This window comes from Camarhynchus parvulus, chromosome 2 (genome assembly GCF_901933205.1).
Source record: "Camarhynchus parvulus chromosome 2, STF_HiC, whole genome shotgun sequence".
NCBI lineage: Eukaryota > Metazoa > Chordata > Aves > Passeriformes > Thraupidae > Camarhynchus > Camarhynchus parvulus.
Window position 1 is genome coordinate 109,791,939 of NC_044572.1, and position 24,151 is coordinate 109,816,089.

The window sequence follows — 24,151 nt, forward strand, 5'->3', positions numbered from 1 at the left end:
TGTTCTCTAGACTAAGAAAAGAACTTCTGATTAAAATACTTGCCACTAAGACAAGCACAAAAGTGATACAGTGGGTGCCAAAATTTGCACTTCTGCATTTAGGCAGTAAAGCTGCCTGTCACACAATTCCTAAAAATGGTGCAGCAGGATGCCCAGAACTGCCTGAGCACTTCTTCAAAGCTGCTGTCACTGTCCCTCTCCTTTCTAAATTTGGTTTTTTTCGCTTCCCCTGTCCCAAATTTTCAGTGCAGAGCGCAGCTCCCAGAGCTTGCTGGTGTTTGAGAGTTAACTGCTGTTTAATGAAAAGTGTTCTTTTTTTTTTACTTTTAGTACAAATTTTGGGCTTGGGTTTGTGGTATTTTTAGTTGCTTTATCAAACATTGCAAGTTTTTGATCAGAATGCTAATAGGTCACTTCCAAGTTCAAGAGAAAAAGATTTGCAAGGCTTTTTAAAAATCTTGCTAGCTGCAGAGTTTGATCTGAAGGACAAATATCACATAAGCATTTTTACTTTGGGAAGAGTAAAATGAGGAGAATATGTTTCATTTAATAGTGTCTTAAAGGACAGTTTTCTAAATGCTTTTCTGTGATGTTGAATTAACCTCTACGATTTTAGCGTTATCTTGTCAGCTTTGAGCTTCCCTTATATTATAAAAAAAGGGGACACATACATCCCACACATGAATTTTGCATTTTCTATGTGTAAATACACATTGACACGTGCTAACAGAATAGAACAGAAAATGACAGTTTTCCATTATTTTCCCCTCCCTTTCTGAAGCACTGCTTTAAGAATGGAAGTGAAATTGAGCCATCATAATCTCTCAATCTGGTTTGAGATAGGGGAGGCATGAATCCAAAAGCTATTGGTGACTGCTGTGGATACCAGTCAACGATTGCTTTTTCAAGTATGTTAAAGTGCATGACATGCACTGAGAGTCTTTTTTTCTCTGCCTGTAATTGAGAAGAATTATCTTAATTCTTCTTAATAATACTACTTTATGGAAGCTTTATAATCCTTATAAGGAAATGCTTAATACAAATTATGGATGTTTGTATTTCAGGGCTCCTTTCTTTACAAGTTCTCATGTCAGCTGCTAGCCCATTCTTAGAGAATTGCAGTCCATTGAGTTTAGTTGTGTAAGGATTGTATTTGATTACTGGGACATTTCAAGTGTATCTTCCTGATAAGTTTGTGTGTGCTTATTTTCTACAAAAGTTTTAAATATCTGTGATTGTCTCCATGGGTCCTACAATGTTATATTTTACCCATATTATGGCAGGCATGTCATTAAATGTAATGTAACACACCTATATTACAGCACACACATTTTTATTCCAATCTAGATCTCAAAGGAGTTTTAAAATCTGTACTTTGAAATCTTTTTATGTACTGTGAACAATCAGCACAGCTAAATGTGTCAAACTTAAGACAGTATTGTAGCAGTGAGCAATTTTGGCTCTCTATAAAGTGTGTATTTGCAGCAACATTACAATTTTTAATTACAATGCCTTACTCAATTGATGTTTACTTTATTTTCCTTCTCTTCCCCCAAAGTTTAGGCACGTGATCTGAAAGAAAATGTGTAAACTTGGTGTTGGGCTTTGTTTTCTCTGTTCTTTATCCAAATAGAACTAATTTTAGCTGAGGACATGTAATGTATTTTTCAAATCATTTTCATTGTTTGATGTCCTTTGGCTTACTTGGAAAAGCAGTTAAATGAGTTTTCTGTTTCTTTAGCCTGCATATAGGTGCTCTCATCAATGTTAGAAATCAGTTTAGGTGAAGGTGGCGCTTTTGTGTGCATGCACATTCTGTCATCACTGACACAGTATTTCAGACGTGGTAACACATTTCCTGCCCCGAAATGTTTGCTGTTTAAAATAGTTTTAACAGTGCAAAACCGCAAAATGATCTAGAAAAAGGTAGGCTGTGTGTGGAAGGACTTCTGGAGAGGAGGGAAAGGGTTGAAAGAAGCTGGAAGTGAAGAGGAGGGAAGAAATGAAGGGACTATTTTAGGCTTTGGGGGCAGTTCCGCAAGAGTTGTGAAGCAATAAATGGGGCAAAGGGAAGCATAGTCAAGTGAGAAGAATGTGGAGTGAGTGGGAGTAGAAGAAAATGAATGTAATGTGCTGCACTGCCTGGCAGCCTGGTGTCTCCTCAAGCTGCCAGTGCTGCAGCCATGAAAGCTGGCACTGCTGCAGCTGGAAGTGCAGAATCTCAATTTCAAGATGTTTCTGTGTCCCTGTGGATACTGTCAACAAAAATTTTTCCACTAAGTGCTGAGCATTATTGCAGAAATTATGCCTGTATTGCATTTGTGTTATAAACCACTGTGCCACTTGTGTTTCCATTCTCTCTCATGTTCTTTTTTCTTTCCTTTTATGATAAGTGCTTTTCTAAGGGTTTTCACAGGAAACTGCAGATCAACCAAAGAGATCAATCAGTGTGAATAATTTGTACTCTACTGAATACCTGTGTGCAATTCCTCATTTAGCTGATTATTCTGGATTTTCTTCCTTTAATCTCAAACATAACATGCTTGCAGTTACCTACTTTTGGAAAGAATGCATAATATGAATGATTTGAAAGTCTTTGACTGTTCTCTGATCTATCTGTACAGTGACATTGCTGTGAGAAGCATTTTTTTTTTTTAGAAACAACTTTTTAAAAAGCTCACAGGATGGTTATACAATTCATAACTGTATGGGTAAAATGAGAGAAGCAATTTTATTAAGAAATATTTAATTTGCTTAGACCAAATGATCTGTTTGGAGAAGAAAACACCAAACTTTTGAGACCTATTGATGGCCTTAGTACTAAACGCTTGTCTGCTTTCCCAGAGTTATATCTGTTTGTCTAGTAAAAGATATTACCTCCCATTGCAAGTATTTGTTCTCTCTGAAGGCTCGGGTTAAAACAAAACAGTTGCTTGAAGATGGAAATGTATTTCCTCCTTTAACAGTACCTACTGAATCCTGCAGGTGTTTAGTCTAGGTGCTTTAGGATTTAGTTCATAAATAATAATTTGGCTTTTAATCATGCCTTTCAGTTGAGCCCTCTTGTTACAGCCAAGCTTTAACCAGGATGATTACCATAACATCACCTAAACCAGAGACAATAAAACTGAGGTTTCATGGCACGGATCCACTAACTTTAATAAATGAAACTGAGTGAATAACTATAAACAAAGAATGTGAAAGTAGGTTATCAAACCATGTGATAACATCTGTTCCTTGGAAACATGAAAGTAACTATTTCTGTGTCAAGAATGAAACCTTGTTTAAGTGGTATTATAAGCTGACTGCAATTTTCCTGTGTGCCCAAACTTCAGTGTATAATGTTGAGGCTTCTGTGCAAAATGATGTAATTATCTGCATGCCCTATCAGAGTCAGGTATTTATATTTGAAAGCCTGTGTCTCTGTCATCTGGAGGATCCTTATCAAGATGAGAGCTCAACTGCGTGGGATAATATGCAGTTGCATGAGAGGAGACCTGGTTCTGTCCCTGAATAGTTTGCAAGATGCAACACGTGAAGTGGCGTCTCCCCCTTCCCCTCTTTTTTTTGAAGAAGGGAATGGAGAGCAAGGGTTATGGTAATTCACTTGAACGTAACGTTGGCTAACAGTGTGCACAAATTGTCCAGACTGTCTCTGACAGCCAGTCATTTTCCCTGAGAGAAAATGAAGGTGTCCTTGTATGATGGAAAAAAGCATTAGACAAAGCAGGAAAAGCGCTTGTAGGTTGTCCATGTTAACACTTTTCAGCATTATTTGGTCTGTTAGAAGTTGGCTGTTACTCTGATTACAGACTGATGGTGAGATCGGTGGTACTGAGATAATATTAGGAAGCAATAGATTGAATTCTTAATGCTAAAGAAGTCAACTAATCTACTAAAATGATGCTTTTAAGAGATGCAGTTGCAGTGCAAATGCTACAGTAGATGCTAAGACTGCAGCAGTGTCTATACTCTATAGAGTACAAGTCAGCGTCCCTTAACTAATGTTAAGTAATCTTGTTTTGTGCTCATTTTGCACTTAGCAGCTCAATGTCCCCTACTATTGTTTCCTGTCCTTGTGCACAGCAGACAACAATTTTGTTCAGATTTACCTTTGGGATCACTATTTAGTTTGGGATCACTATTTAATTCTACATCTACAGAGCACCATCAGAAATAAATAGTGCTTCTTGCTTTCCAGCCCGATTTTGTGAAAAAAGGCACTTGGGCTGAGACGGGAGCCTCACCTGTTTCGGTCGGCTGATCTATGCCTCAGAACAACCTGTTCTGGGAGAGGCAGGCTGGAACAGCTTGTGGATGGATCTCCAGAGGTATAGCCTGCTTAACCTGTTTGCCTTGTGAAAGCTGAGGTTTCTGCTCAGGATTAGAAGTTACGGCTTCGATTTCATCTTTCTTACCACTTGTGCATTCTTTACCTGGCTTAAAAGAAAAAAAAAAAAGTCAGTAAATACCATCTTTGCATTAGGTCTGTAAAAAATCTGGTTTGTTGTAATTTTAATTACTCTTCTCCCAGAGTTCTTCTTTTGAAGATCAGATTTTCATGTCGATTTTTGTGTGTCTGTGCAAATTTTTTTTTAATGTTATTTTTTTCGGTTCTTGTTTCCTACAGTGATTAGTGCTACATGCAGGATACTGCCTGCCAGTGGTGTATGTGTACAGGATTGTGTGTGAGAGAGCTCAAACCAAACAAAAACACACACCTCTCCCCTGACAAAAAAGAATGCACAGCCAAACATACTGCATGCAAGCATAATCGTCACCTCATTTTCCACTTCAAGGCAGTATGATCTAAACAAGATATGGGAACTGATAAACGATGATACAAGTTATTTATTTTGTTAATTATTATTTCATGTGTGATATAAACCACCATTTTGTGGGCTTATGTACTGTGCTTCAACTTCCTCACTCTGTGAAGTGGGAGTTTTCCTGTCCCTCTATGACTTTTCTTGGTTTCAAAAATGATGCAGGAAGCCCAGCATCAGATAATTGGCTCTTGGATCTGACAGCAGCCATACCATTCCATTAATTTCCGCAGAGTTCCATGAAAGCCCTTTCAACTCCTTCCCTGTATGAAAGCATCTCTGAAACTGTCCCATTTGCTTTTCTTTTGATAACAGCTGCTGCTATTTTTCCTTTGGAATTGAATCCTACTTTTGGGGTTACTTTTTAAGACAGTAGCTAATGCAGCTGTATTTTTACAGGGCTTGCAGAATAAATGGTGTCAGACATGGGTAAGACTTCCCCAGGAGCTCTTCAAAGGGAAGCCCAGCAGTGGTGTGTACGGTTTGGTAGCTGACCTGCTTCCTCCGGAGATAATCATGAATCAATTTCCTTTACGATAGGAAGCTCTGGGCTGCTGGATGCAGTGAATCCTTTTTGATTAGTCATAGAAGAGAAGTCCTAACCACTTGTTTAAAGGTCTCAAAACACCATTAAAGAGGAGATGAGGGTGCAGTCTGTGACCAAATTCTGCTTTGAATAATTACAGTGTTGCTGCCTACACTTCTTCTCCATATTCAAGTAGATACCGCATTCTTCTTTGCTACTTGGCATAAATGATTTTGTGTGCTAATAACTACTGCATTCCAGCCCTGGGGTGGTGGCAGCTGGGAGACAGCAAAAATCATTCCCATGTCTGTGTGAAGGGAGATGTTCCTGGGGTTTGGTGGTGGCCAAGCAGGGAGAGAGAAGCTCGGTGGTGCTCGCTCTTGGAGAATCCCAGGGAAGTGCTCAAGGTGGCTGTCCCGGTGCTTGAGGAGCACATGGCTCTGTTTCCTGTAATGGCAGCCACAAAATGCTGTGTGTGTGGAGCAGGACATGTCATTTCCTAGTGCACTGAACCAACACCACTGATAAATATTTAGGGCAGATCAGATGGTCTGAGTGCGTGTGCTGGGGAGGAATGCAGTACTTGGCCAAACAACCAGGCATTATCTGAGATCCATTTTAAATATGTGCTGTCTCTGTAATAACACTGGGTTGTTGTTCCAGATACAAAATTTCGGTTAATCTGCTGTGTCAGTTTGGGCTTGCAAGTCCAAAAATACCTTATTAGTGATTTATGTCTTTCATTGTTCTTTTTTTCATACGATTATCTCTGCCCACGCACTGCTACCTAATCTTGTATTTTTGCGTGCTGTTCCTGTGGTTATTCCATGAGAAGAAGGCTTGGTGTCACCCACAGAGTTGCACATGCCTAACTCTGCACTTCAACATAAAGTTTCTTGTATGAAGGAATATTTGAATTTTATCCCTCTAGAGTGGAAGTAGCTAGTTTACCAAGATTAGTATTCCAAATTATTTCTCAAGCTACTAGGAAAGTATATTTGGCATAGACTTCAGTGCTTCAGTTAAAGCTTCAGAAAACGGAGAACTTTGAAGAGAATTGCAAGCTTTAAATCCTTTGTATCTTTAATTATCTTTATAGAGCTGAATAATATCCTGTACTATCTGTGTGCACAGTGCTTGAATTAATTTTGTGTTGATTAATTAAGGGAAGACTTCTTTTCTTTTACCTTTACCCTACTCCCTGTAATCCTGCAAGCCAGCTTCTGGTGGAGTTAGCTTCGAGCGTTCATTAGCATAGCCTGGGCCTTTGACATACTGCACTGGTGATTTATGCTTGTGAATATTCATTGTGCTAAATGCAGTGGCTTTTCTGCTCACTCTTGTTTTTTTAGAGAGTACCACGCAAGATACAGGGTCTCCTTGGAGCCCATAACCAGCTGCCTGGGGTAGAAGTTGGCTGCGTTTGAATCTCTTCGCAGGCATGACAGCAAAGTACCTGCAGTGCAAATGCATGGCTGACTGGATAAAAGAAAAGGCAATAGGATAGTCACCTGAGTTCACTGTGTGTTTGTTAATACTGGTCATACTGTCAATACTGGTCAGCTTCCACCATCCTGAGATCTGTCATGAGAGGGAAGGTAGGGGAATTGCAGATCAAGTCTGAAAAACATAAGGGAATCACAAAAGGGAAAAAGATAGTCCATGAAGGAACAGGCAGGAATAAGAGAAAATGCCTCCAGAACCAGAGGCAAAGATACGTGAATGGACAAGCAGGAAGGAGATGACACAAGATTAATTTTACTCTGTATGTACAGCGATCAGAACCTGAAACTCTGAAATACTGTTTCTTTTTCTGACATAACTTGGCTCTGTGACCTTGAGAAAGCGTAGTTCCCTAAGGGTGCTCTGAGAAACCCTCTTAGTTCTGCCATTTGAGCTAAGCTGTGGCAGGATAATAGGAGGGAAGAATTTTATATTTTTTGGGGAAGGAAAAGACAGACTAAGTGACCTCCATCTGCAAAAAGTTATATTAATGTCTATATAGTATTTTATACCTATTTTTTTGTCTCTAAAACATACTGCAGCATGCTGAAGTATCTTAGTTTCAACTGATAAACTTGTTCATAGTATCTGTGAACTCTTATTGAGCATCTTATCTGCCAAGTATCTTCATATCTACTGGGAAATATTTACAATATTAAATGAATGTATGCAGCTGAACAAATGAAAGTGTTTGATGGCTACTAAGGTGAGGTGTGGGTACTGATGTTTTTCTGGAGAAATCACTGAGTAATGAATCTTGGGAGAAGAGACAAGGGAGATAAGAAAACTCGCACAACTGCTCATCACCTTGCCTCTGATTATCAATCACTGTCTGAGAGCATTTCTAAAAAACACAGATTTATTATTTATTTTAATAGGGTTGATCTGTTAGCTTTCTTTTTATACTAAAAGCTTTGTAAGGTTCTGCTTTCTATGCTAAAGCTGGAAACGTCAAATGGAAATGTAACACTTCTTACGTTAACTTACTGCTATTTTATTGATAAGAAGTATCAAGTGCTTATTTAACTCATCAAATACAGATGTTACTTGCTTCCATCACTATTGAAGTGAGAAGGTGATTTTTTTTCAGGCCTTTTAGAAGCAAACACAGTGCAGATTGCCAAGGTACTGCCAGAGAACTCACAGGGTGTTCAAGATGAAGCAAGAGATAGCTGAAGCAAATCTCCTTGAGGATGAGGGAGGGAGCACTTGGTCACAGAAGTAACAGCATGGTATCTTCTGTGCTGCATGTGTGCAAAATCTATGTGCTTGTGGAATGCCATCTTCATTGCACTGCAGTCAAGAGTTTTGTGTTTGAGCAATTTGGGCTAGGATTTTAGAATTTCTGTGGTTTGTTTTTTGGTATTTTTTTGTTCTTATTGAATGCAAATTGATACGGGCAAATATACATTATGTAGCAATCTTAACTGCTTAGTTGGGATTTGCTGTTTCTCATTTTGGTTTCTATTTTTACATGTATACTATCCTCTTTGTTAACTAGTACCTGTGAGTGCTGTCAAAAATATATCATTAATTAATTAATCTTGAGAGCTCTTTCTTTTTTGATGCATTTTGATTTAAAAAATGCTTAACCTTAAAAGCATTGGGTCCTGGATGCTCCAATGCAGTACTCAATGGCTTCTTTACTTTCTGTAGTCAAATCTTAACAAGAAAAAATGGCAATAGCCTATGTATTTATACTTGTCATTTTCCCTTAAAAGAAAGAGCCATAAAAGGGGAGCATTTGTAGCTTTTCAGATTACACAGCCACGGAGAAAATAGATTTATTTTAAAATCAAACAAAATGAACTATGTTTATTGTTTTAGTGATAAAGATTGAGGTCAAGCCCTGATTTTTTTTTTTCAGTCAGCCCCTGGATATAGACAAGTGGCTAGCACGATGTAGAAGAGGGTGTTGTAGAAAGACCATCATTGGAAATATAGGTATATCTTAGTGGACAGTCTACTACTAAGTATTTGGAAGTATTGGGATATATGGGAGACAGTCATGAAAATCCCCTGAATCAGGGATGATTGTGCTGGGAACAGGGGTCAGAGGAAGAAATTGAGGTGGGGAAACTGAGCCTGTGTGTGTGGTGCGAAACATTGTACTCTCAGCCACTGTAACCAAAATTACTGTATTTCAAAATAATAAGCCATGTGAAAAAACAGTTTTAATGTGACAATTCTTTGTGCTTAGCAGTGATGCTCTTCTGAAACTCTAAAAATGCAGAACTAAAACATGATATTGCTGGGGATATTATTTAAAAAAATCAACAAAATAACAACAAAACTCTTAGAAATGCTTCTTCATGATGCTTAAGATATTGATAAAAAATGAAGAATTTCTTCACTATTTATATAAAATAAATAATTTTTTTACCAGCTTTTCCCTATTATATTATTAGTAGGCTTGCCAGCTTGTGTACTGGATACTCGAAAAATCGTGTTTGATGTGTGTTTTGAAAATATTTTTTTTGTTAAGGTAGAATTCTGCTGATTGCTATAGTTAAAAAATGTACAGAATTGGAAGGCTAAGTTTTTGTTCTTTGTTTTTCTTCTGCATTTTTGGAGTTTCCTCTTTTAAGAAAAATTTCCAACTGACCAATTAAAAACCCATCAACAACAAAAAACCACTAACAAGCAAACAAAACAAAAACCCCAAGTTTGGTTTCCTTGGGGAAGTTCAGTCTAAACAAGTCTACAGTAATAAATATTAGCAGAAATTATTTATTAGACAATCTTTAGTTAGGAAAGCTTCTTAACGCTTAAATAGTCAGTGGGATTAAAACGTGCTTAATTTAAAGCACTTCCCAAGGGCTTTTCTCATTTGCATTTCACTCTCTCAGAGAACTTCAGGTTCACATCCTTTTTTTAGGTGCAGTGGATATCATAGCTATTTGAGAAAAAATAAAGCATTCCTAAAGCGAGTGAGTGCATTGGAATGGTGTTTTAAGAATGAAGTGCTTGCTAACTGCTTTCAGAGTCTTTGAAATCTTTTATTTCTGGCTCATTTCCAATATGGAAGGAGTTTGTTTTCAGAGAAATATTGTTGCCAAGGGACAGATGTTGACTGTGTTGTGTTTAAAGCAGACTGATATTAATTACATTCTTTTAGCTATTCTACTTCTCTGGGTAACTTTAAAAGGTCCTTCCAATTTCCAGAGTACTTAGGTAAGCCCTCAGAGCATGAACACAGTGTCTCGGCATTTACGTGAAAAATGTATCAGAGAACTGGCAAGACCTGAACTTATTTTTGTGCACAGTTGAGAAATGCTGTTTTCAGATGATTACACTAATTAATAACATGGAACAGCTTTAGTGAATTTAGTAAATGCTGTGATTTCCCTCCCTTTCCTCTTTTGCCTTTCAAGTATTTATCTGAGCCCGTTGTCAAACAACCTGTGTGGAGCACTACTTACTACATTTTACCAGAGGAATGGGGTAATTTTTTTCTGTGATTGAGGCAGCATGGTCTGGAGCAATGTCAGCCTTTGGGGTTTCCCAGTTTCCCACTGATAATGCAAAGTTAATGTTTTGTGTTTGGGGTTTTGGTTCTTTCAAGATCCATCTAAGTTAATTTGCCTTGTCTACAGTTTTATGCCAGCTTATGTGAACTGGCCTAGTGCTGGTGGTCCCAGTGACAACACTGTCACTGCCCCACCAGAACCTGCAGACAGTGTTGGTTTGGTTGTTTTGGGTTTTTTTCAACTAGATCCTGAAGACAGAGCCCAGCTCATGTTTCTTAGTCCTCTGCCTATTTCAGTGGTTTAGATCATTTTGTTCTGTACTTGGTAAAATGTCACTTCCAAGTATTTTTGCTTAATACTCAGTACTTTGAGAAACACTGGGTCAAGAGAACATAATGCATGTAACAGCTGTACAGGGCTCACCTTAGGGAGCCAACCCAGTAGCCTTAACCTGCTTCTGCAGGAGCCCTAGAGGGGAGCAAAATAAGCTCTGCCAAAGCAGGTGAATTTTCCGCTCCAGCCCTCTTCTCAGCCTTCCATGTCTCTATAATTTTTTTTTGCCTTCTCATCCTCTCATCCCTCAGTGGGATGAGTTCAGTGTGTCCTATGAGTTTCTGGTAGAAGAGCTCCAGTGAGGTTCTGTGGGGCTGAACTCCAGCCCTGCTGGCTCCCAGCCCTGACTGCTGGCCAGTGATCCATCTTCCTTGGAGCTACCTGGAGACAGCCCAACAGCTTATGCTCAACTTTTGAAACCTTCCTGGGAAGCTGTAGACCTGCTGGATATGGATGAAGGCCTGCTTTAGTGTTCAAAATCATGTTTTAACAAAAGGTTACATACTTGACAGCTACAAGCTGTCAGTAGAGGCATGTGTTTCTTCCTTCCATTCAAACTATGGAAGCTGACCTTCCTGTTTGCTTGAATCCCAATATAAAAGCTCTTTTTCTTTCAGCTTCCAGTCATGATCCCTGTCACTCATTAGCCCCTCTCTGCTTCCCTCAAAACTTGCCTTAGATAAAAACATTACCCTAATTCTCCAGACCTAGTTATTTAAAAACCCTAAATGTTACTCATCTCAGTTGTCCCTCAAGAGATGATCCTTGTGTTCAGGAGTTGATGTTGACTGACAAAAGATTAATGTGCATTTACAGTGAAGTTGTCCACGTTATATTAATAAATTGGCATTCCATTTGTTGGTTACTGGGTAACATAAACCTGCCTACATAAAGCTAAACCCCCTCATTAGCATTCTGTTCAAACAGCTTTGTGTCTTTATTCGTTTAGGCAATTTCGACAGAAATATCTGAGTACTCCTCTGATAACGAGAGCCTGGGAGAAGGAGAGGCGACCCTGGCCACCACCACTCCAGGACCCAGTAAGAGATTACAGCCAGGGTCAGGAGGGGACACGGGGGATGTCCCAGCACGACCGGCCAGCGAGTGGCTGAGGTCAGCACAGGCCCTTCTCCGCACCCCGGGGAAGCCAGCGGGAAGGGCCCCCAGAGACCCCACCGAGTCTGCCAAGAAGAGGAAGCTACTGAGGTAAATGAACTGTCCACCTCAAGGAATTCTTTATGGTTGTTTGTTCTTAAATTGTAAGTAAAACAATACCTGCCAAAGTGTTGGAGTGTGTCTCAAGGGTAAACGTTTTAGAGCTGCAATTATGAAAAACTTAAAGAATGTAATTTATGTGTAAACAAGCAAAAAAGGCAAGAAAGAATAAATTTAAAATCTCTGGTGGAAGCTCTCCTGTTCAAATCGATTGGTTTTTGCGCTTGTAGTAATGGCTTACAGATGTGTGTGTGGACATACTTCTATTCTAGCTTCTAATAATTTCATTGCTTTGTGCCTCTCAAGAAAGTCTGCAAAAATGCTGTACCTGAGGTTTTAGGATTTTTTTTTTTTTGGTCCTCTACAGATTTGTCAGTGCAAAATTATCCAAAATAATGTAGGAAAAGAGTGGATGAGCAGCAGTTCTGATGAGCGTAGGACAGTGTTATGTAGGCAAAGGGAGGATGTATTCCTAAGGTGAAATGTAAATGTCTGACTAAGTTAAATACATTAAAAAAATATGTAACTGCTGAAAGAAAGTAGCCTGCCTTGGAGCAGTTGAAGCCTGATGTTCTAGCTAATTGCAGTGCAGAAATGGTCATTTCCTATATTGAATTAATGAAAGTTGTGTTAACTTAAATGGTATATGTGAAGATATGCCTCAAGCTGTGGAGACCACAATTACAAATGGTGCTTCTCTACATCCCTATTGTTGTTTAAACGATGTGCTTCTCTTACAGCTGAATCTATGTACAGTAATCAATCAATTAATTAAACAGTAAATATTCAGTTAATAGGCATACCTTATTTTTCTCTGAAACATTCTTGGCTATTTCAAAATGCTGTCTGAGGAAACAGGTTTGGAAGTCCTAATTACTGAGGATGTCTATACCTAAAAGTGCTTTCCTTATGCAATCAAGCTTTATTTCTTGTCACTTTAGAAAACATGCATACTCAGCTGTACTAGGTCAGACCACAGCTGTAACCCCCAAAAATTCCTTATAGTGGCCAAAAGCAAGTATGTATGAATGTAATAGAAACAGGACAAGTGTACAGTGGTATTTTGCCCAGGTTCTCTTCCAGCTTTAAGCAATTCCTGAGCTGTTTGTTACCATTAGTGGGTTTGTCTTTTTCTAAATTCCAGCTTCATTTGATGACCTTTACTGTTAACAGCCTAAGTGCAAAAAATGTTTTATGGGAAGGATACTCTGACACAAGTGTATAAGAGAATAGATTGCTTTAAAAACAAACATAACAATAAGACAAAAGCATCCACAATTATATAGAATGTAATCTGTCTGGAGTGGCCAGAGGAACAGAGCTTACAGGGCTTTTTACCTTCCATCCAGTGGTTCCACTTTGGATTCCTTTGGGAACAGGGAAGCAGGCAGGAAATTCCTTAGTTATGAGTGTTGTTTATCTAGTTATTTTGCTCATCCAGGTAATTGTCATCTTTTCACTCTTCCTGTTCAGGGCATTAATTCCATGTGTCTCTCCCATCCTTCCTTTTACTGCTGACAGAGAACATTTTCATTGGTGTGATAGCACTGGATGTAAGTTTGCATCCTCAATAGGAAGGCACAGGTTTTCTGTGCTGTGGATTGAAGGCCATTCTGGGGAAAGGTTTGTCAGCTTCTTGATTGATTGAGTGACAATCCTTTCTTTGTGATTTAATAGCTAAAAGCTACAAAGCAGTCGTGGCGTTGTCATTTCTTCCTTCCTTCCTACCTCTGCTGAAGGCCACAGCAGAAAGAGCAGTGAGTAGGGGGATCATGCTGAAGCTGGATCTGGCCTGTGAGCTCCCACGCAGATGGACCATTTGGAACTGCTCAGGAGGTGGAAGAGAGCCACGAGTCTCTGCTTAGCTGGGCTCTCTTTCTCCAGGCCAGTGCCTAGGGAAGCATGGGCTGAGCAGAGATGGTGCAGGTGTTGTAGAGCTGCCATCTTCCTGTGGGAATTCCTGTGCAGGAGGTTCAACTCCAAATCCACAATGTATTGTGTATGCTTTTTTTGTGGAGGAGTCCTTGAGTAGGTAGAATAGGTCTCCTCCCATTTTTTTTCCCCTTTAAAGAAAATAGAAAATATTTATATTTTTATATCTCTCTGCTGTTTGACATGTGTAAATCTATCTTCAAAAGCAAAGTGTATTTTCAAGAAATTTTAGCTTATATTTTCTGTAGAAATCTTAGTCATGTTACAATCTGCATTTATGTTTGCATTGCCTGATTTGAGCTATGCCTCTGTTACATTAATGCATTTTTCTGTGCAACTTCAAAGAAACCCCCCTAAAATATCCCCCCTAAACCCCCAAATCCCAAGCAAAACCAAACCAAATAAAGAAAAGAGCCTTAACAATGTCTGGAAAAATTCAGATAAATTCCTTTCTACTGTCCTCTCTTCCTGGAAACCTCCTGGTGCTGAAATGGAAATGGGTAGTTACCTGAATGGGAGGAAAGAGTATTGTTTGTTTGACCAGATTACAGATGCAGCTGTCATACACTAAAAAAATTGAGATGCAACCAAAGCAACAGAAATCTTCAGATATAAGCTAATTATGGATGATTAAAATAAATTTTTGTGATCCTAGCATTGGCAATTTGACTGTAAATTCAACACCTTTGAGTGTAAATAAATGAGATGCCCATCTATGTACCCAGATCAACATGCACAATATACAGTGCTGCTGCTGATGAGCCAGATTTGAAAGGGCATGTTGCAATTCTCCTCTGTTAGGGGTTAAGTGAGGTTTTGGAAAACAATTGGTGTCTGAAGACAGGAATGATGTGGTGAAAGCAATTTCTCCCCCCCCCAATATCTACTGCCAGATTCTCATATGTTTACTTGTATCCCTGTAATGTTAGTTTTTGTTTTCAAAAGCATCCTAAGTAAAGATTATTCATCTTTCTACCATGGTCCCTAGGGGAGAGCAGGTAGTCTGGATGGTGGGGTTTGTCCTTCAGGGGTGTTGGTGGCTCTGAAGAGCTGTGCTGTGGGAAATGCCAGTTTGTCACACTGGAAGCAAAGCAGATCATCTCTTGCTCACAGTCATCAATGCCACTGCTTGGGACATCTCCCCTAAAACACTGATATTATATGGCTGTGTAGTTGCCTTCCTCTATTTAAACCAGACTGTTGATGGATGCAGTGGGAATACATAATTTTCCCAGGTGTGCTGCCAGACCCATGGCCTTGGACTGCACCTGTGAGCTCCTAAGTGAGTTGAGGATTAGGTGCTACTGGTGGTACCTGGTACTGAGATGAACAGCCGTGGTGATCAGGTCAAGAGGGGTTGGGTTTACATGCTCCCGCCCTTATTCCATCCCAAAGCTTCACTTTCTCAGCTTGAGTCAGCACTTCGTGGGGGAATTATGTAAATAATTTGTAAACCTGAGGGGAGGGAGTATATATTGCAAAGAACAGTTTTCAAGAAGCTCTTCTTGTTACATTTGAAATCCATGTTAATGCTATGGGGTGAAATGTCTAAACTGTATTAGTTCCAATTCTTTCAAAGTTTGTGTGTGAAAGAATGGAGGAATGTAGAGTATTGCAAGTTTTAACATTTATTACATGGATTAAACAAATAACTGGGTTAATTCAGTATTCGTAGAGAAGAAAACTCAAAATGCATGTACTCAGCTTCTCTTGTCCACAAGTAAACCTTTCTTAAATGTTTTCTGAGTTGTTTACTTTTTCCATTAAGATTTTATTTTCACCAGAAAAAAAAAGTCTGAGATTATTGTAGGAAATAAATATCTTAAGTTATAAAATGTTAACTCTACATCTAAATCTGTCACGTTGCAAGAGCTTATAGTTCTGAAGAATAAGCCTTAGCTTTTTGTTTGGTTTTTTAAATACTTGAGTGGCTGTTTATAGTTCAAGAGAAACAGGATTTCCCAAGATTTTATTTTAAATTATCTTATATCTGCTTGTATGCAGACCACATACAAATCTGATCAGCTAAAATTAACTTTCATTATCAAAAGAGGAGAAAATTACAGAATGTCCTGGTACTATGTGCAGTAAATGAAGCCCAGTTGTTACATGAGGCCAACTGAGGTCCTGAAAATAAAGGAAATTGCCAAGGGAAGAGGGAGCTGGCACAAATGAAGCAGACTTTTACTCTGAAATTGGGACTGTTCCTTCTTTACATGCATCCACAAGTGACATGAGGATGTAACAACAACAGACTAGCCCTTTGGATGGTCATGTTCTTATGCTAATTTTAACTATTTCTATAGCTATTTAACTTTTCTATGCTAGTGAATTTCTTGTTGGATTAGGAAAATATAAATGAAGAATATCATGGCTGCACTACAGATGTACCACTTGTCATCACTGGCAGTGTACACAGTAAAATTATTTTGCCCTTAGAGAAAGTTAAATTGTATTTTCTCTTTTAGAAACTGTGGATGGTTTCACTGGACCAAATGTTTGGTGCTAATGGGGGAAAAAAGTGCCATGTTTGTCACTGGTCACAGCCAGCACAGCTTCATGAGGGAGAAGTCCTGCTTGTAAACCCTTCTGTGACAGGGTAGCCCACCTAGCTGATCTAGGGAAGCCAGTAGATGTGATCTTTTTGGACTTTAAAAGCAAAACTTTTGGTACTGTCTGTCACAGTACCTCCAGACCAAATGTCCAGCACACAGTGGATTAACCATGCTCAGTGATGGGTGAGCAGCTGGCTCACAGGTCAGGCACAAAGGGTTACAGTGAATGGGGCGACATCAGGCTGGGGTCTGGTCACCAGTGGGGTTCTGCAGGGCTCCATCCTCGGCCCAGCTCTCTTCAACATCTTCATTAACCACTGGGATGCAGGATTCAAAGGACACTAAGTGAGTTTGCCAATGATACTACATTAGGGAGTGCTGTCAACTGTCTTGAGGGCAAAGAGGCCCTGCAGAGAGACCTGGACAAATGAGAGGACTGGGCAATCACCAACTGCTTGAAGTTTGGGCAAGTGCTGGATTCTGCACCTGGCATGGGGCAATCCTGGTTCTTTGTACAGACTGGGGAATGACTTGCTGGAAGGCAGGGCTGCAGAAAGGGACCTGGGGGTCCTGGTCACTGGCAAGCTGAACATGAGTCAGTGGGGCCTTTTTTATTTCTTCAGCAAGTGCCCCATGGAGTGGAAAGGAGTCTAAAGGGACAGCTGAGTGTCAGTTACTTCACCAGTTAATGTGAAAGTAGGAGAGAAGATTTCCCCTTGCTTTGAAATGAGAGAAGATGGAAATTGCCCAATCCTGAGATGGGGATATATATTTGTTTTGAATTATATGGAGTCCCGTGTATACTGTGTACAAGGAGACAACTCAGTAAAGAGTGTTGACTTCAAATTAAGTCTGTAAAGGAGTAAACTTGGATGAATAGGGGGTTATTTTTGATAAGTGCCCTGCTGAATGAAAACCTTACTAAATAAACACAGGGAGATCTCCAACACTTCAGAAAGATTGAAAATTACTTTTCAAAACACAGCAGACTCACTAATGCTCTTTTGTTGTTGCTTTCTATTAGCCTCATTGGAGTTGGGAGATAGGAACCAGCCTGGAAGTCACAGATCAGGCTCGGTATTACTTTTTGATCATAGCTGTCACAAAACTCTTCAGTCTTGCTGTTAAAGTTTGTGGGCAGGGCAGCTATCAGAACCTGAGCTGTTGTACAGGATGCTGAGCTTTCTTATGGTCATCAAAGCTTGTTTTTCATGTGGATGTTGTTGGACATAGACAGTAAAGGCGATGTGTTGTTTTAAAGGGAGTATTTCAACAAGCTCAGATTTAGTATGGAAATAGGACATGAATTGCTGCTTTTAAATCTGTCTGCCTTCAGGGAATTAAAGGAGCAAAATAGTTGTACTGGAAGTTTTGTGATTAAAAATAAAAAGGTTGTGGGCAGTGGAGATAGTATCTGAGCAGTTTGACTTCACGAAACAGCCTTTGCATTAACAATTTGCCAAATGTGTTCAATATGCTCATGTTAAAACATTTAGGGGGCAAGTTTGAAGTGCTGGTCAGGAAAGTATACATCCTAAACTAGTTTTTATTGTTTCAATAAAATAGTTTGTCAGTTCCCTTGATTACAGGGTTGATACATTAGTAATCAAAATACATTTGCCAATTTTATACACATACCCCCAGAAGTTGGCTTACCTCTTACTGCCCAGCCAGGAGTGATTCTGACTCTGTTTAGTTCACAGTATGACACAGTTCATGTGCAAGTGTTTTACAGTGTGGGCACCTGTACTGTTTTGGAAGGAATGAGTGGTTTTCAAATGCTGTTGTCAGCAAATCTGTTACCTTGTGTACCAGAAATCACCTTTTCCTTTTTTTTATATTTTTGTGCTAAAAAGGGAGTTAATCCTTATGGGTTGCATTGGTGTTTAACCTCCTTTGTTTCTACCTTTTTAAAAGAAACAAACCATTAAGTACCAACTGTTGCTCTGGCCATACAAAGTCTTTCTGTGCATGGCATGTCCTTGTACTGTGTTTTCTAATTTCACGAGCTATGAAACAGTATAAAAACAACATTTCCAATGACCAGCTGAGAACCTCCCATAAATGCATTCTTAGTTATATTTTGTTTTCTGCAACCGAGCAGAGGCAAAGTGCTTTATGATGTTTTCTGTTTAAACTATTTTTAACCACATTTGGGATGTGAAAGGAAGGATGATGGTTAATAAATATCAGTGCACTTAGCACAGAGGGGCTACTAAGGAAAGTCAGAGTTTTACTTTTCATATACCTTTGTGATAAGTGGTATCCTAATGCAATCATGGTCAGCAAATTAGTAATGAAATTGTGAGCATCAGTGGAACCCTCCTGGTAGTCGTATCAGGCCTGAAACAGGAATGATGTCTTGCTGTTGAGTGCGGTAGCCATGGAATCTTGCTTTCTTTCCTTCATGCTACAAGGCATTCCTGCCATAGGTGTAACAGTAGTGGGCTTGCAGAAGAGTAGGAACTGATTGACTGGACACAACCATAGCCCTGTTCAGGATAAAAAGGGGAAATTAGGCTGTAAGCCAATAATAGCTGCTCTCTTCTGCAAGTACTTTAAGGCTTTCTTGCACTTTGAACAAATAAAATACATTTCCCTGACTGGCATCTGTGGAGGGAATGAAGTAGAACACTCATGTTGAACAGTTTTCTTTCAGCAAAACAAGTGTTTGAGCTACTAACTGTGTAGTGTATTGCTACAGCCCGACCACAGAATGCAGATGCAGACTCATGCAAGCAAGACTTTTAAATAAGCAATCTGAAAATGCATTTTACTGCTGCATTTTTAAGCCTAGCTGAGCTGGCATCTACCAATTCCAGCATGGCTCATGTAGGTCACCCAGCCAAGCTGAGTTACATCTGCATCTGAGAATGTTTCCCTGGTAAGAAGAGAAACTGGGTGGACAGTTTGTTGGAGTCTGTAGAAATGTTTGCCCACAAGTGTTGTGGTGTGGTAGTGCTTCAGTACTCAAGTTTGGGGGGAAATGTGGATGAACACAGTGTTAACAGCAGAGTAGGTTATTGTGACGGTTGTCACAAGGGTTCTTGGGTGAAGGAAGAGATGGGATCTTTGACTCCATTATCAGAAGGCTTGATTTATTATTTTAAGATATATATATACTACATTATAACTATACTACAAAGAAAAAGCAGGAGAGCTTTTCAGAAGCTTGATAAGCTAAGAATAGAAAAGTAAAGAATGATAACAAACCCCGCTCTCACGGACTGTGTCCGAGCGAGCTCTCAGTTCTGGATTGGCCATTATTTCTAAACATCCAAGATGGGCCAATCCAGACTGACTTGTTGCATTCCACAGCAGCAGATAACCTATTGTTTACATCTTGTTGCTGAACTTCTCATCTTCAGCAGGAAAAATCCTGAGAGAGGATTTTTCATAAAAGAAATGTCTGTGACAGGTTATCCTGTCTGAAGTCTTGTGCTTGACCGTGCTGCTCTTGGAACCAAAGCTTCCATTGCACTTCTGTATTAGTTGTCAGTGTTAAAGTCCTTGCTGAAACTAGGATTAAGCAAGGTTGTTAAGCTTACTTGGAACTTCACTGGAGCCCAATATTTTCTAAACATTTTTGTTTGTTTTCCTTCTTAATATAGTATGGTTCATAGCTTGTTAAGTATGGGTTCATAGCTTGTTAAGTCTGGGTTCTCTGTTTTGGGGCTTTGGGGATTTTCTTCCTCTGAGTTTCTTTCCTGTCTGCCTGACACCAGCCATAGAGATGTCGCAGTGTAAACTGCAAAACTTCTATAGGTCATTTTGACTTAAATAAGGCTCTTGTAGTTCAGAGTTCATTCTGTGATCTACTATTTAGATGTTTAGCTATTGCATCTGAAAATTCTTGTGATGATTATAATTTTGCAAAGGATATAGTTGTTCATTAAGAATTCAGCTGACACTGCTAACTACTTTTTATATAATGTATTGACTTGTCTATAAATGAAATTTCTTAATAAATGGTAACTGAAGAGAAATTTTTTACTTTTTTTTACAACTCACCTGAAGTCCTGCTTAGCCTTTTTAGCTCCTTCTCAGTTTCCACAGATGTGTGTCTTCCCAGTTTCACATTTATGATCTGAGCCTTACAAAGTTATTTGTCTTTTTTAACTAAACCAAAAAACGTTCATCATGCACACAAACGGTCATAAGGTGGTCGTATGCTATCTCTGTTGATTCCTAAACCAGTTTAACTCAAGGACACATTTCACCTTGGTAGAAATCTTTATTAATATTTTTGGTAGTACTTGTGGAGAAACTTTACACTGCAACAAAAGAACGAAGTAGGTCTTTATGCAAATAACTTCTTTGAAGCCAAAGAAAAATGCTCAAACACTCCCACAGTAGTCCAGAGCTCTTTGTAGTAGCCCAAAGACAGCTTCCAACACATACATCTTCTTGTTCTTAAAAGTGGGAAATTATGTCTTCTGGCTTTGAATCCAAGGAATTGCTTTAGTGTTACCTTAAGTGTATTTGTGCTAGATGCCACTCCTCTGCTCCTCACCTTGGGAATGCTAAATTAATTTCATCTTGGAGAGTGTTCAGACCACTGAAACTGCACACTTGACCCAGCTTGTGAAATGAATCATAGGGTCAAGTATGGGTAAAAGAATATTTTTGTGATCACTCCTTGCCAACAGACAAACAAATCTGTGAGGGAAAAGAAAACCCAACCTGTTATAACTAGTGGTTACACTGGTTTGTTTTGAATTTGCAACTGTCTTTGGTTTCTAATGGGATCTGTTCATAAGTGCAAGGAAAAGTTAGAAACCTTTTTTTACACTCCTCATACTGGAGACATGACTGAAAACATGAAGATTTTGAACACTCAGACACAAAAATGTTTTGTTGCATATATTGACCCTAGGTGTATGTTTTGTTGGGAGTAACTCCGTTGGAAAGCTCAAAATTGGGAGAACTAATCTACAAAACATAGTTTTACTGTATGATTCTGTTTCTAAGGGTCAAAGCATACATACATACATATATATACATATACATCTGTCCTGTGGCTTGTCATTTGGCAAACCAAATACTGATTCCTGGCAAAACTGAGCATTCCTTTATTCCCTGCAGAGGCGGGCTAGCTGAGAGGTTGTGTCGGCTCCAGAACAGAGAAAGATCTGCCATTAGCTTCTGGAGGCATCAGTGTCTTTCAGATGATAAAATCCCCTCAGGTAAGACATAACACAATGCCACTGTGAAAGTATTATACCTACATGTATGTATCTATGGCCTATGTAGGGCGAAAAGTGAAGTTTGTATTATTTGCTGGTCCTTCCCGACTTGGGTTTAATGCTATAGTGGTGGTCTTCTGAGCTAATGATTGCATTTCTGGTAAATATGAAGGTTTCTAACAACCCAGTCATCATTTCAACGTATAATGTAAAGAATATATTTTAAGTAGCCTCTATCTAAGTTCTTCACAGCTCCTTGATTTCCAGCATCACATGGAAAAATAGTGTTTTCAGCAGGTTGTAGGACAATACAAGTTTTAATTTATGGGTGTTCAGATTTTTTTGGTGGCTTTTCTTCTTTCTTTATAATCAACCTTTCCTCTTGTTGTTTTTGCTTTGTGATCACTTCTTGACAACAAACAAACAAGCAAATGGATAAAAATTCATGGATAAGTGCTGATATTGTGAGTGGCACTAAGTATGAACAAATAGTGCACAACTATGAAATGAGTGTGAAGCATAACTAGAGCGCGCTGATCACTTAAAAAGAAACAGTGGGAGTCATGCAACTTAGTTACTGGTGACTGATAGCACCACCTTTCAGTAGTGTTTCTTGAGAGGTAATGGGTTCATAGAGTTTCAGTATAAAGAAGTAGTTAAGTTTTTTAATCAGCTTCTGTGTGTGTGACTATAGTCTACAAAATGTCAAGTATTTATTCTGTATTAAGCCAACAGCTTGTTTTTGAGCATATATTAACTCGCATTTATTTTTCAGAAAGTCCTCTGGTCTTAATTTGAAAACACATGGATAAGTGAATCTAAGTGAATCTATCATTTACTTTGAGAGTTTGTCCCCAGTTCTACTCCCAAATTTTTAAAGGTAGTTTTTCTTCCAAATCTGAATTTGTCTGGCTGCAGTTCCCCTCTTTTGTTTCTTGTTTCTCCCTTAAAGAGCACTTTAGTATGTGACATTTTCCCTTTCTGGCACTTGCATAGCAAAACCTCTGCTGCCTCACAATTTTCATAAACTAAACAGACTGAGCTTTTTAAGGGTCTCTAAAGCATTTTTATCAGTGTTCAAGTTACTTTCATGGCTTTTTGCTGTACCTCTCGAACTTTTCAGAAGGGTCTTAAGAACAAGGATAGCAGTTCTATGTGTTCTTCATACAATACATAGCAATTCTGTGTGTTTAGTCTCATTAAAATCATTGGCCAGGTCCAGTTCACTTCCCAGCCTCCAGGATATTCGAGGCCTGTGAGAAGTGTTTGAGTCTGGTTTGCCTTTGGTCACAGCACGGTGCTGGAACTTCACCTGGAATTGATTGTCCAGTATGATTTTGTAGCCTCTAGAGCTATTTTTTTCTGAGATGCTGTTTCCCACTCTACAGCTACTCTTTCTTTTTCTTCTGCCTAAACACAGGGCAGTATTTGTGCTGTATCATGGCTGATTTTACTGAAGTAGCACAGCTAACAATGCAGTTCAGATCACTGTATAGCCAAAGCCTGTCCTCTTTTAGTCACAGATTTGCTTGAGTTTGTGGTATTCACACAGTTATGTCACTGATGAAACAATAGCATGAGTGTTTACTTGCAAGTCCTGCTGGAACTGCTGTTACTCAGTTGTAATTCTCCACTGGTTAAAGGCTCTAACTGTAATTCACAAAGTTAGCTCTCAGGATTTTAATTATTTTTTTGCATTCCACTCAAAGGGTGCGTTACTCATAGTGAAAATGGTTGATTTTTCATAAGGAAGTTGTATGATTTAAAATTACACCCAAACTCTTGGCTAAAGCTTGGTCTGAGTGTCTCACTGGAGTTTTAGAGGGCTTACATCCCTTGCCCATTTGCATGCTGTGTGTTCATAATGCCACCCATGCAGAATAGCACGTTGTATTTCTGACCTTAATTCCTTTCTTATTTTTCCAGCCACTTTGCCTAGATCTGATGTCAGGCTAGTTGGTCTCCAGTTATTGTAAGCCGCTTTGTTTGCCCTTCCTGAACAGTAGCACAATATCATCGTCCTTTCAGTCTTCTGGAATTTCACCAGTATCTGAATACACTCTAGAAAGTGACATCAGGGAACCAGAGATGTCTTTAGCCAGTTCTTTCTAGAAATGCTATGCTGAAAATTGTACAGGCATGCTTACTTGAAACCATGAGAGGTTACTTCATCATTCTTATGTGGTGTGAGGACATCCTCTCACTGCTTCTGAAGTGTGGAACAGAAATAGATATTGAACAGGCTTGCCTTTTTTAATAAAATGAAAATTTTAATGCACTTTGTAGTAACAGACCTCCAACATTGCTAATATTCTTTTTGTCCTAGTTTCACATGTGTCATTACAAAACCTTGTGTTTGGCTGCTCACCATTTTGTTAAACCAACTTCTAGGCTGAAATATTCCATGCTAAACATCTGCCCCTGGCTGAATTCCTTTCTTTGATTCTTCTTTTTTCTTTCAGAAAATGAGTCAGAATTCGTTAGCATTTTATGAGAAAAAAGGCTATGGGAAAATACCTTGCTCTATTCTTAAGTACATTTTAAAAATTCTGATGAGTGTCTTTAAGATGATTTAGTTTTGGCAGAAGATGAACTATTTCTGGGA

The 24,151-nt window shown here is 39.1% G+C and overlaps 1 protein-coding gene across 2 annotated transcripts in view; it reads left to right on the forward strand.

Annotated features, from left to right (window-relative positions):
* The window catches only part of SPIDR (scaffold protein involved in DNA repair), a 196,314-nt gene that overhangs the window by 40,325 nt on the left and 131,838 nt on the right, over positions 1-24,151 (forward strand). For both annotated transcript variants that reach the window (XR_004060525.1, XM_030943524.1), the window contains exons 6-7: positions 11,608-11,864; positions 21,446-21,546. Coding sequence is in view for 1 of the 2 variants with exons in the window: in XM_030943524.1 (XP_030799384.1) it covers positions 11,608-11,864; positions 21,446-21,546 (358 nt within the window). In the remaining variant the exon portion in view is untranslated. The remainder of the gene's footprint in view (positions 1-11,607; positions 11,865-21,445; positions 21,547-24,151) is intronic.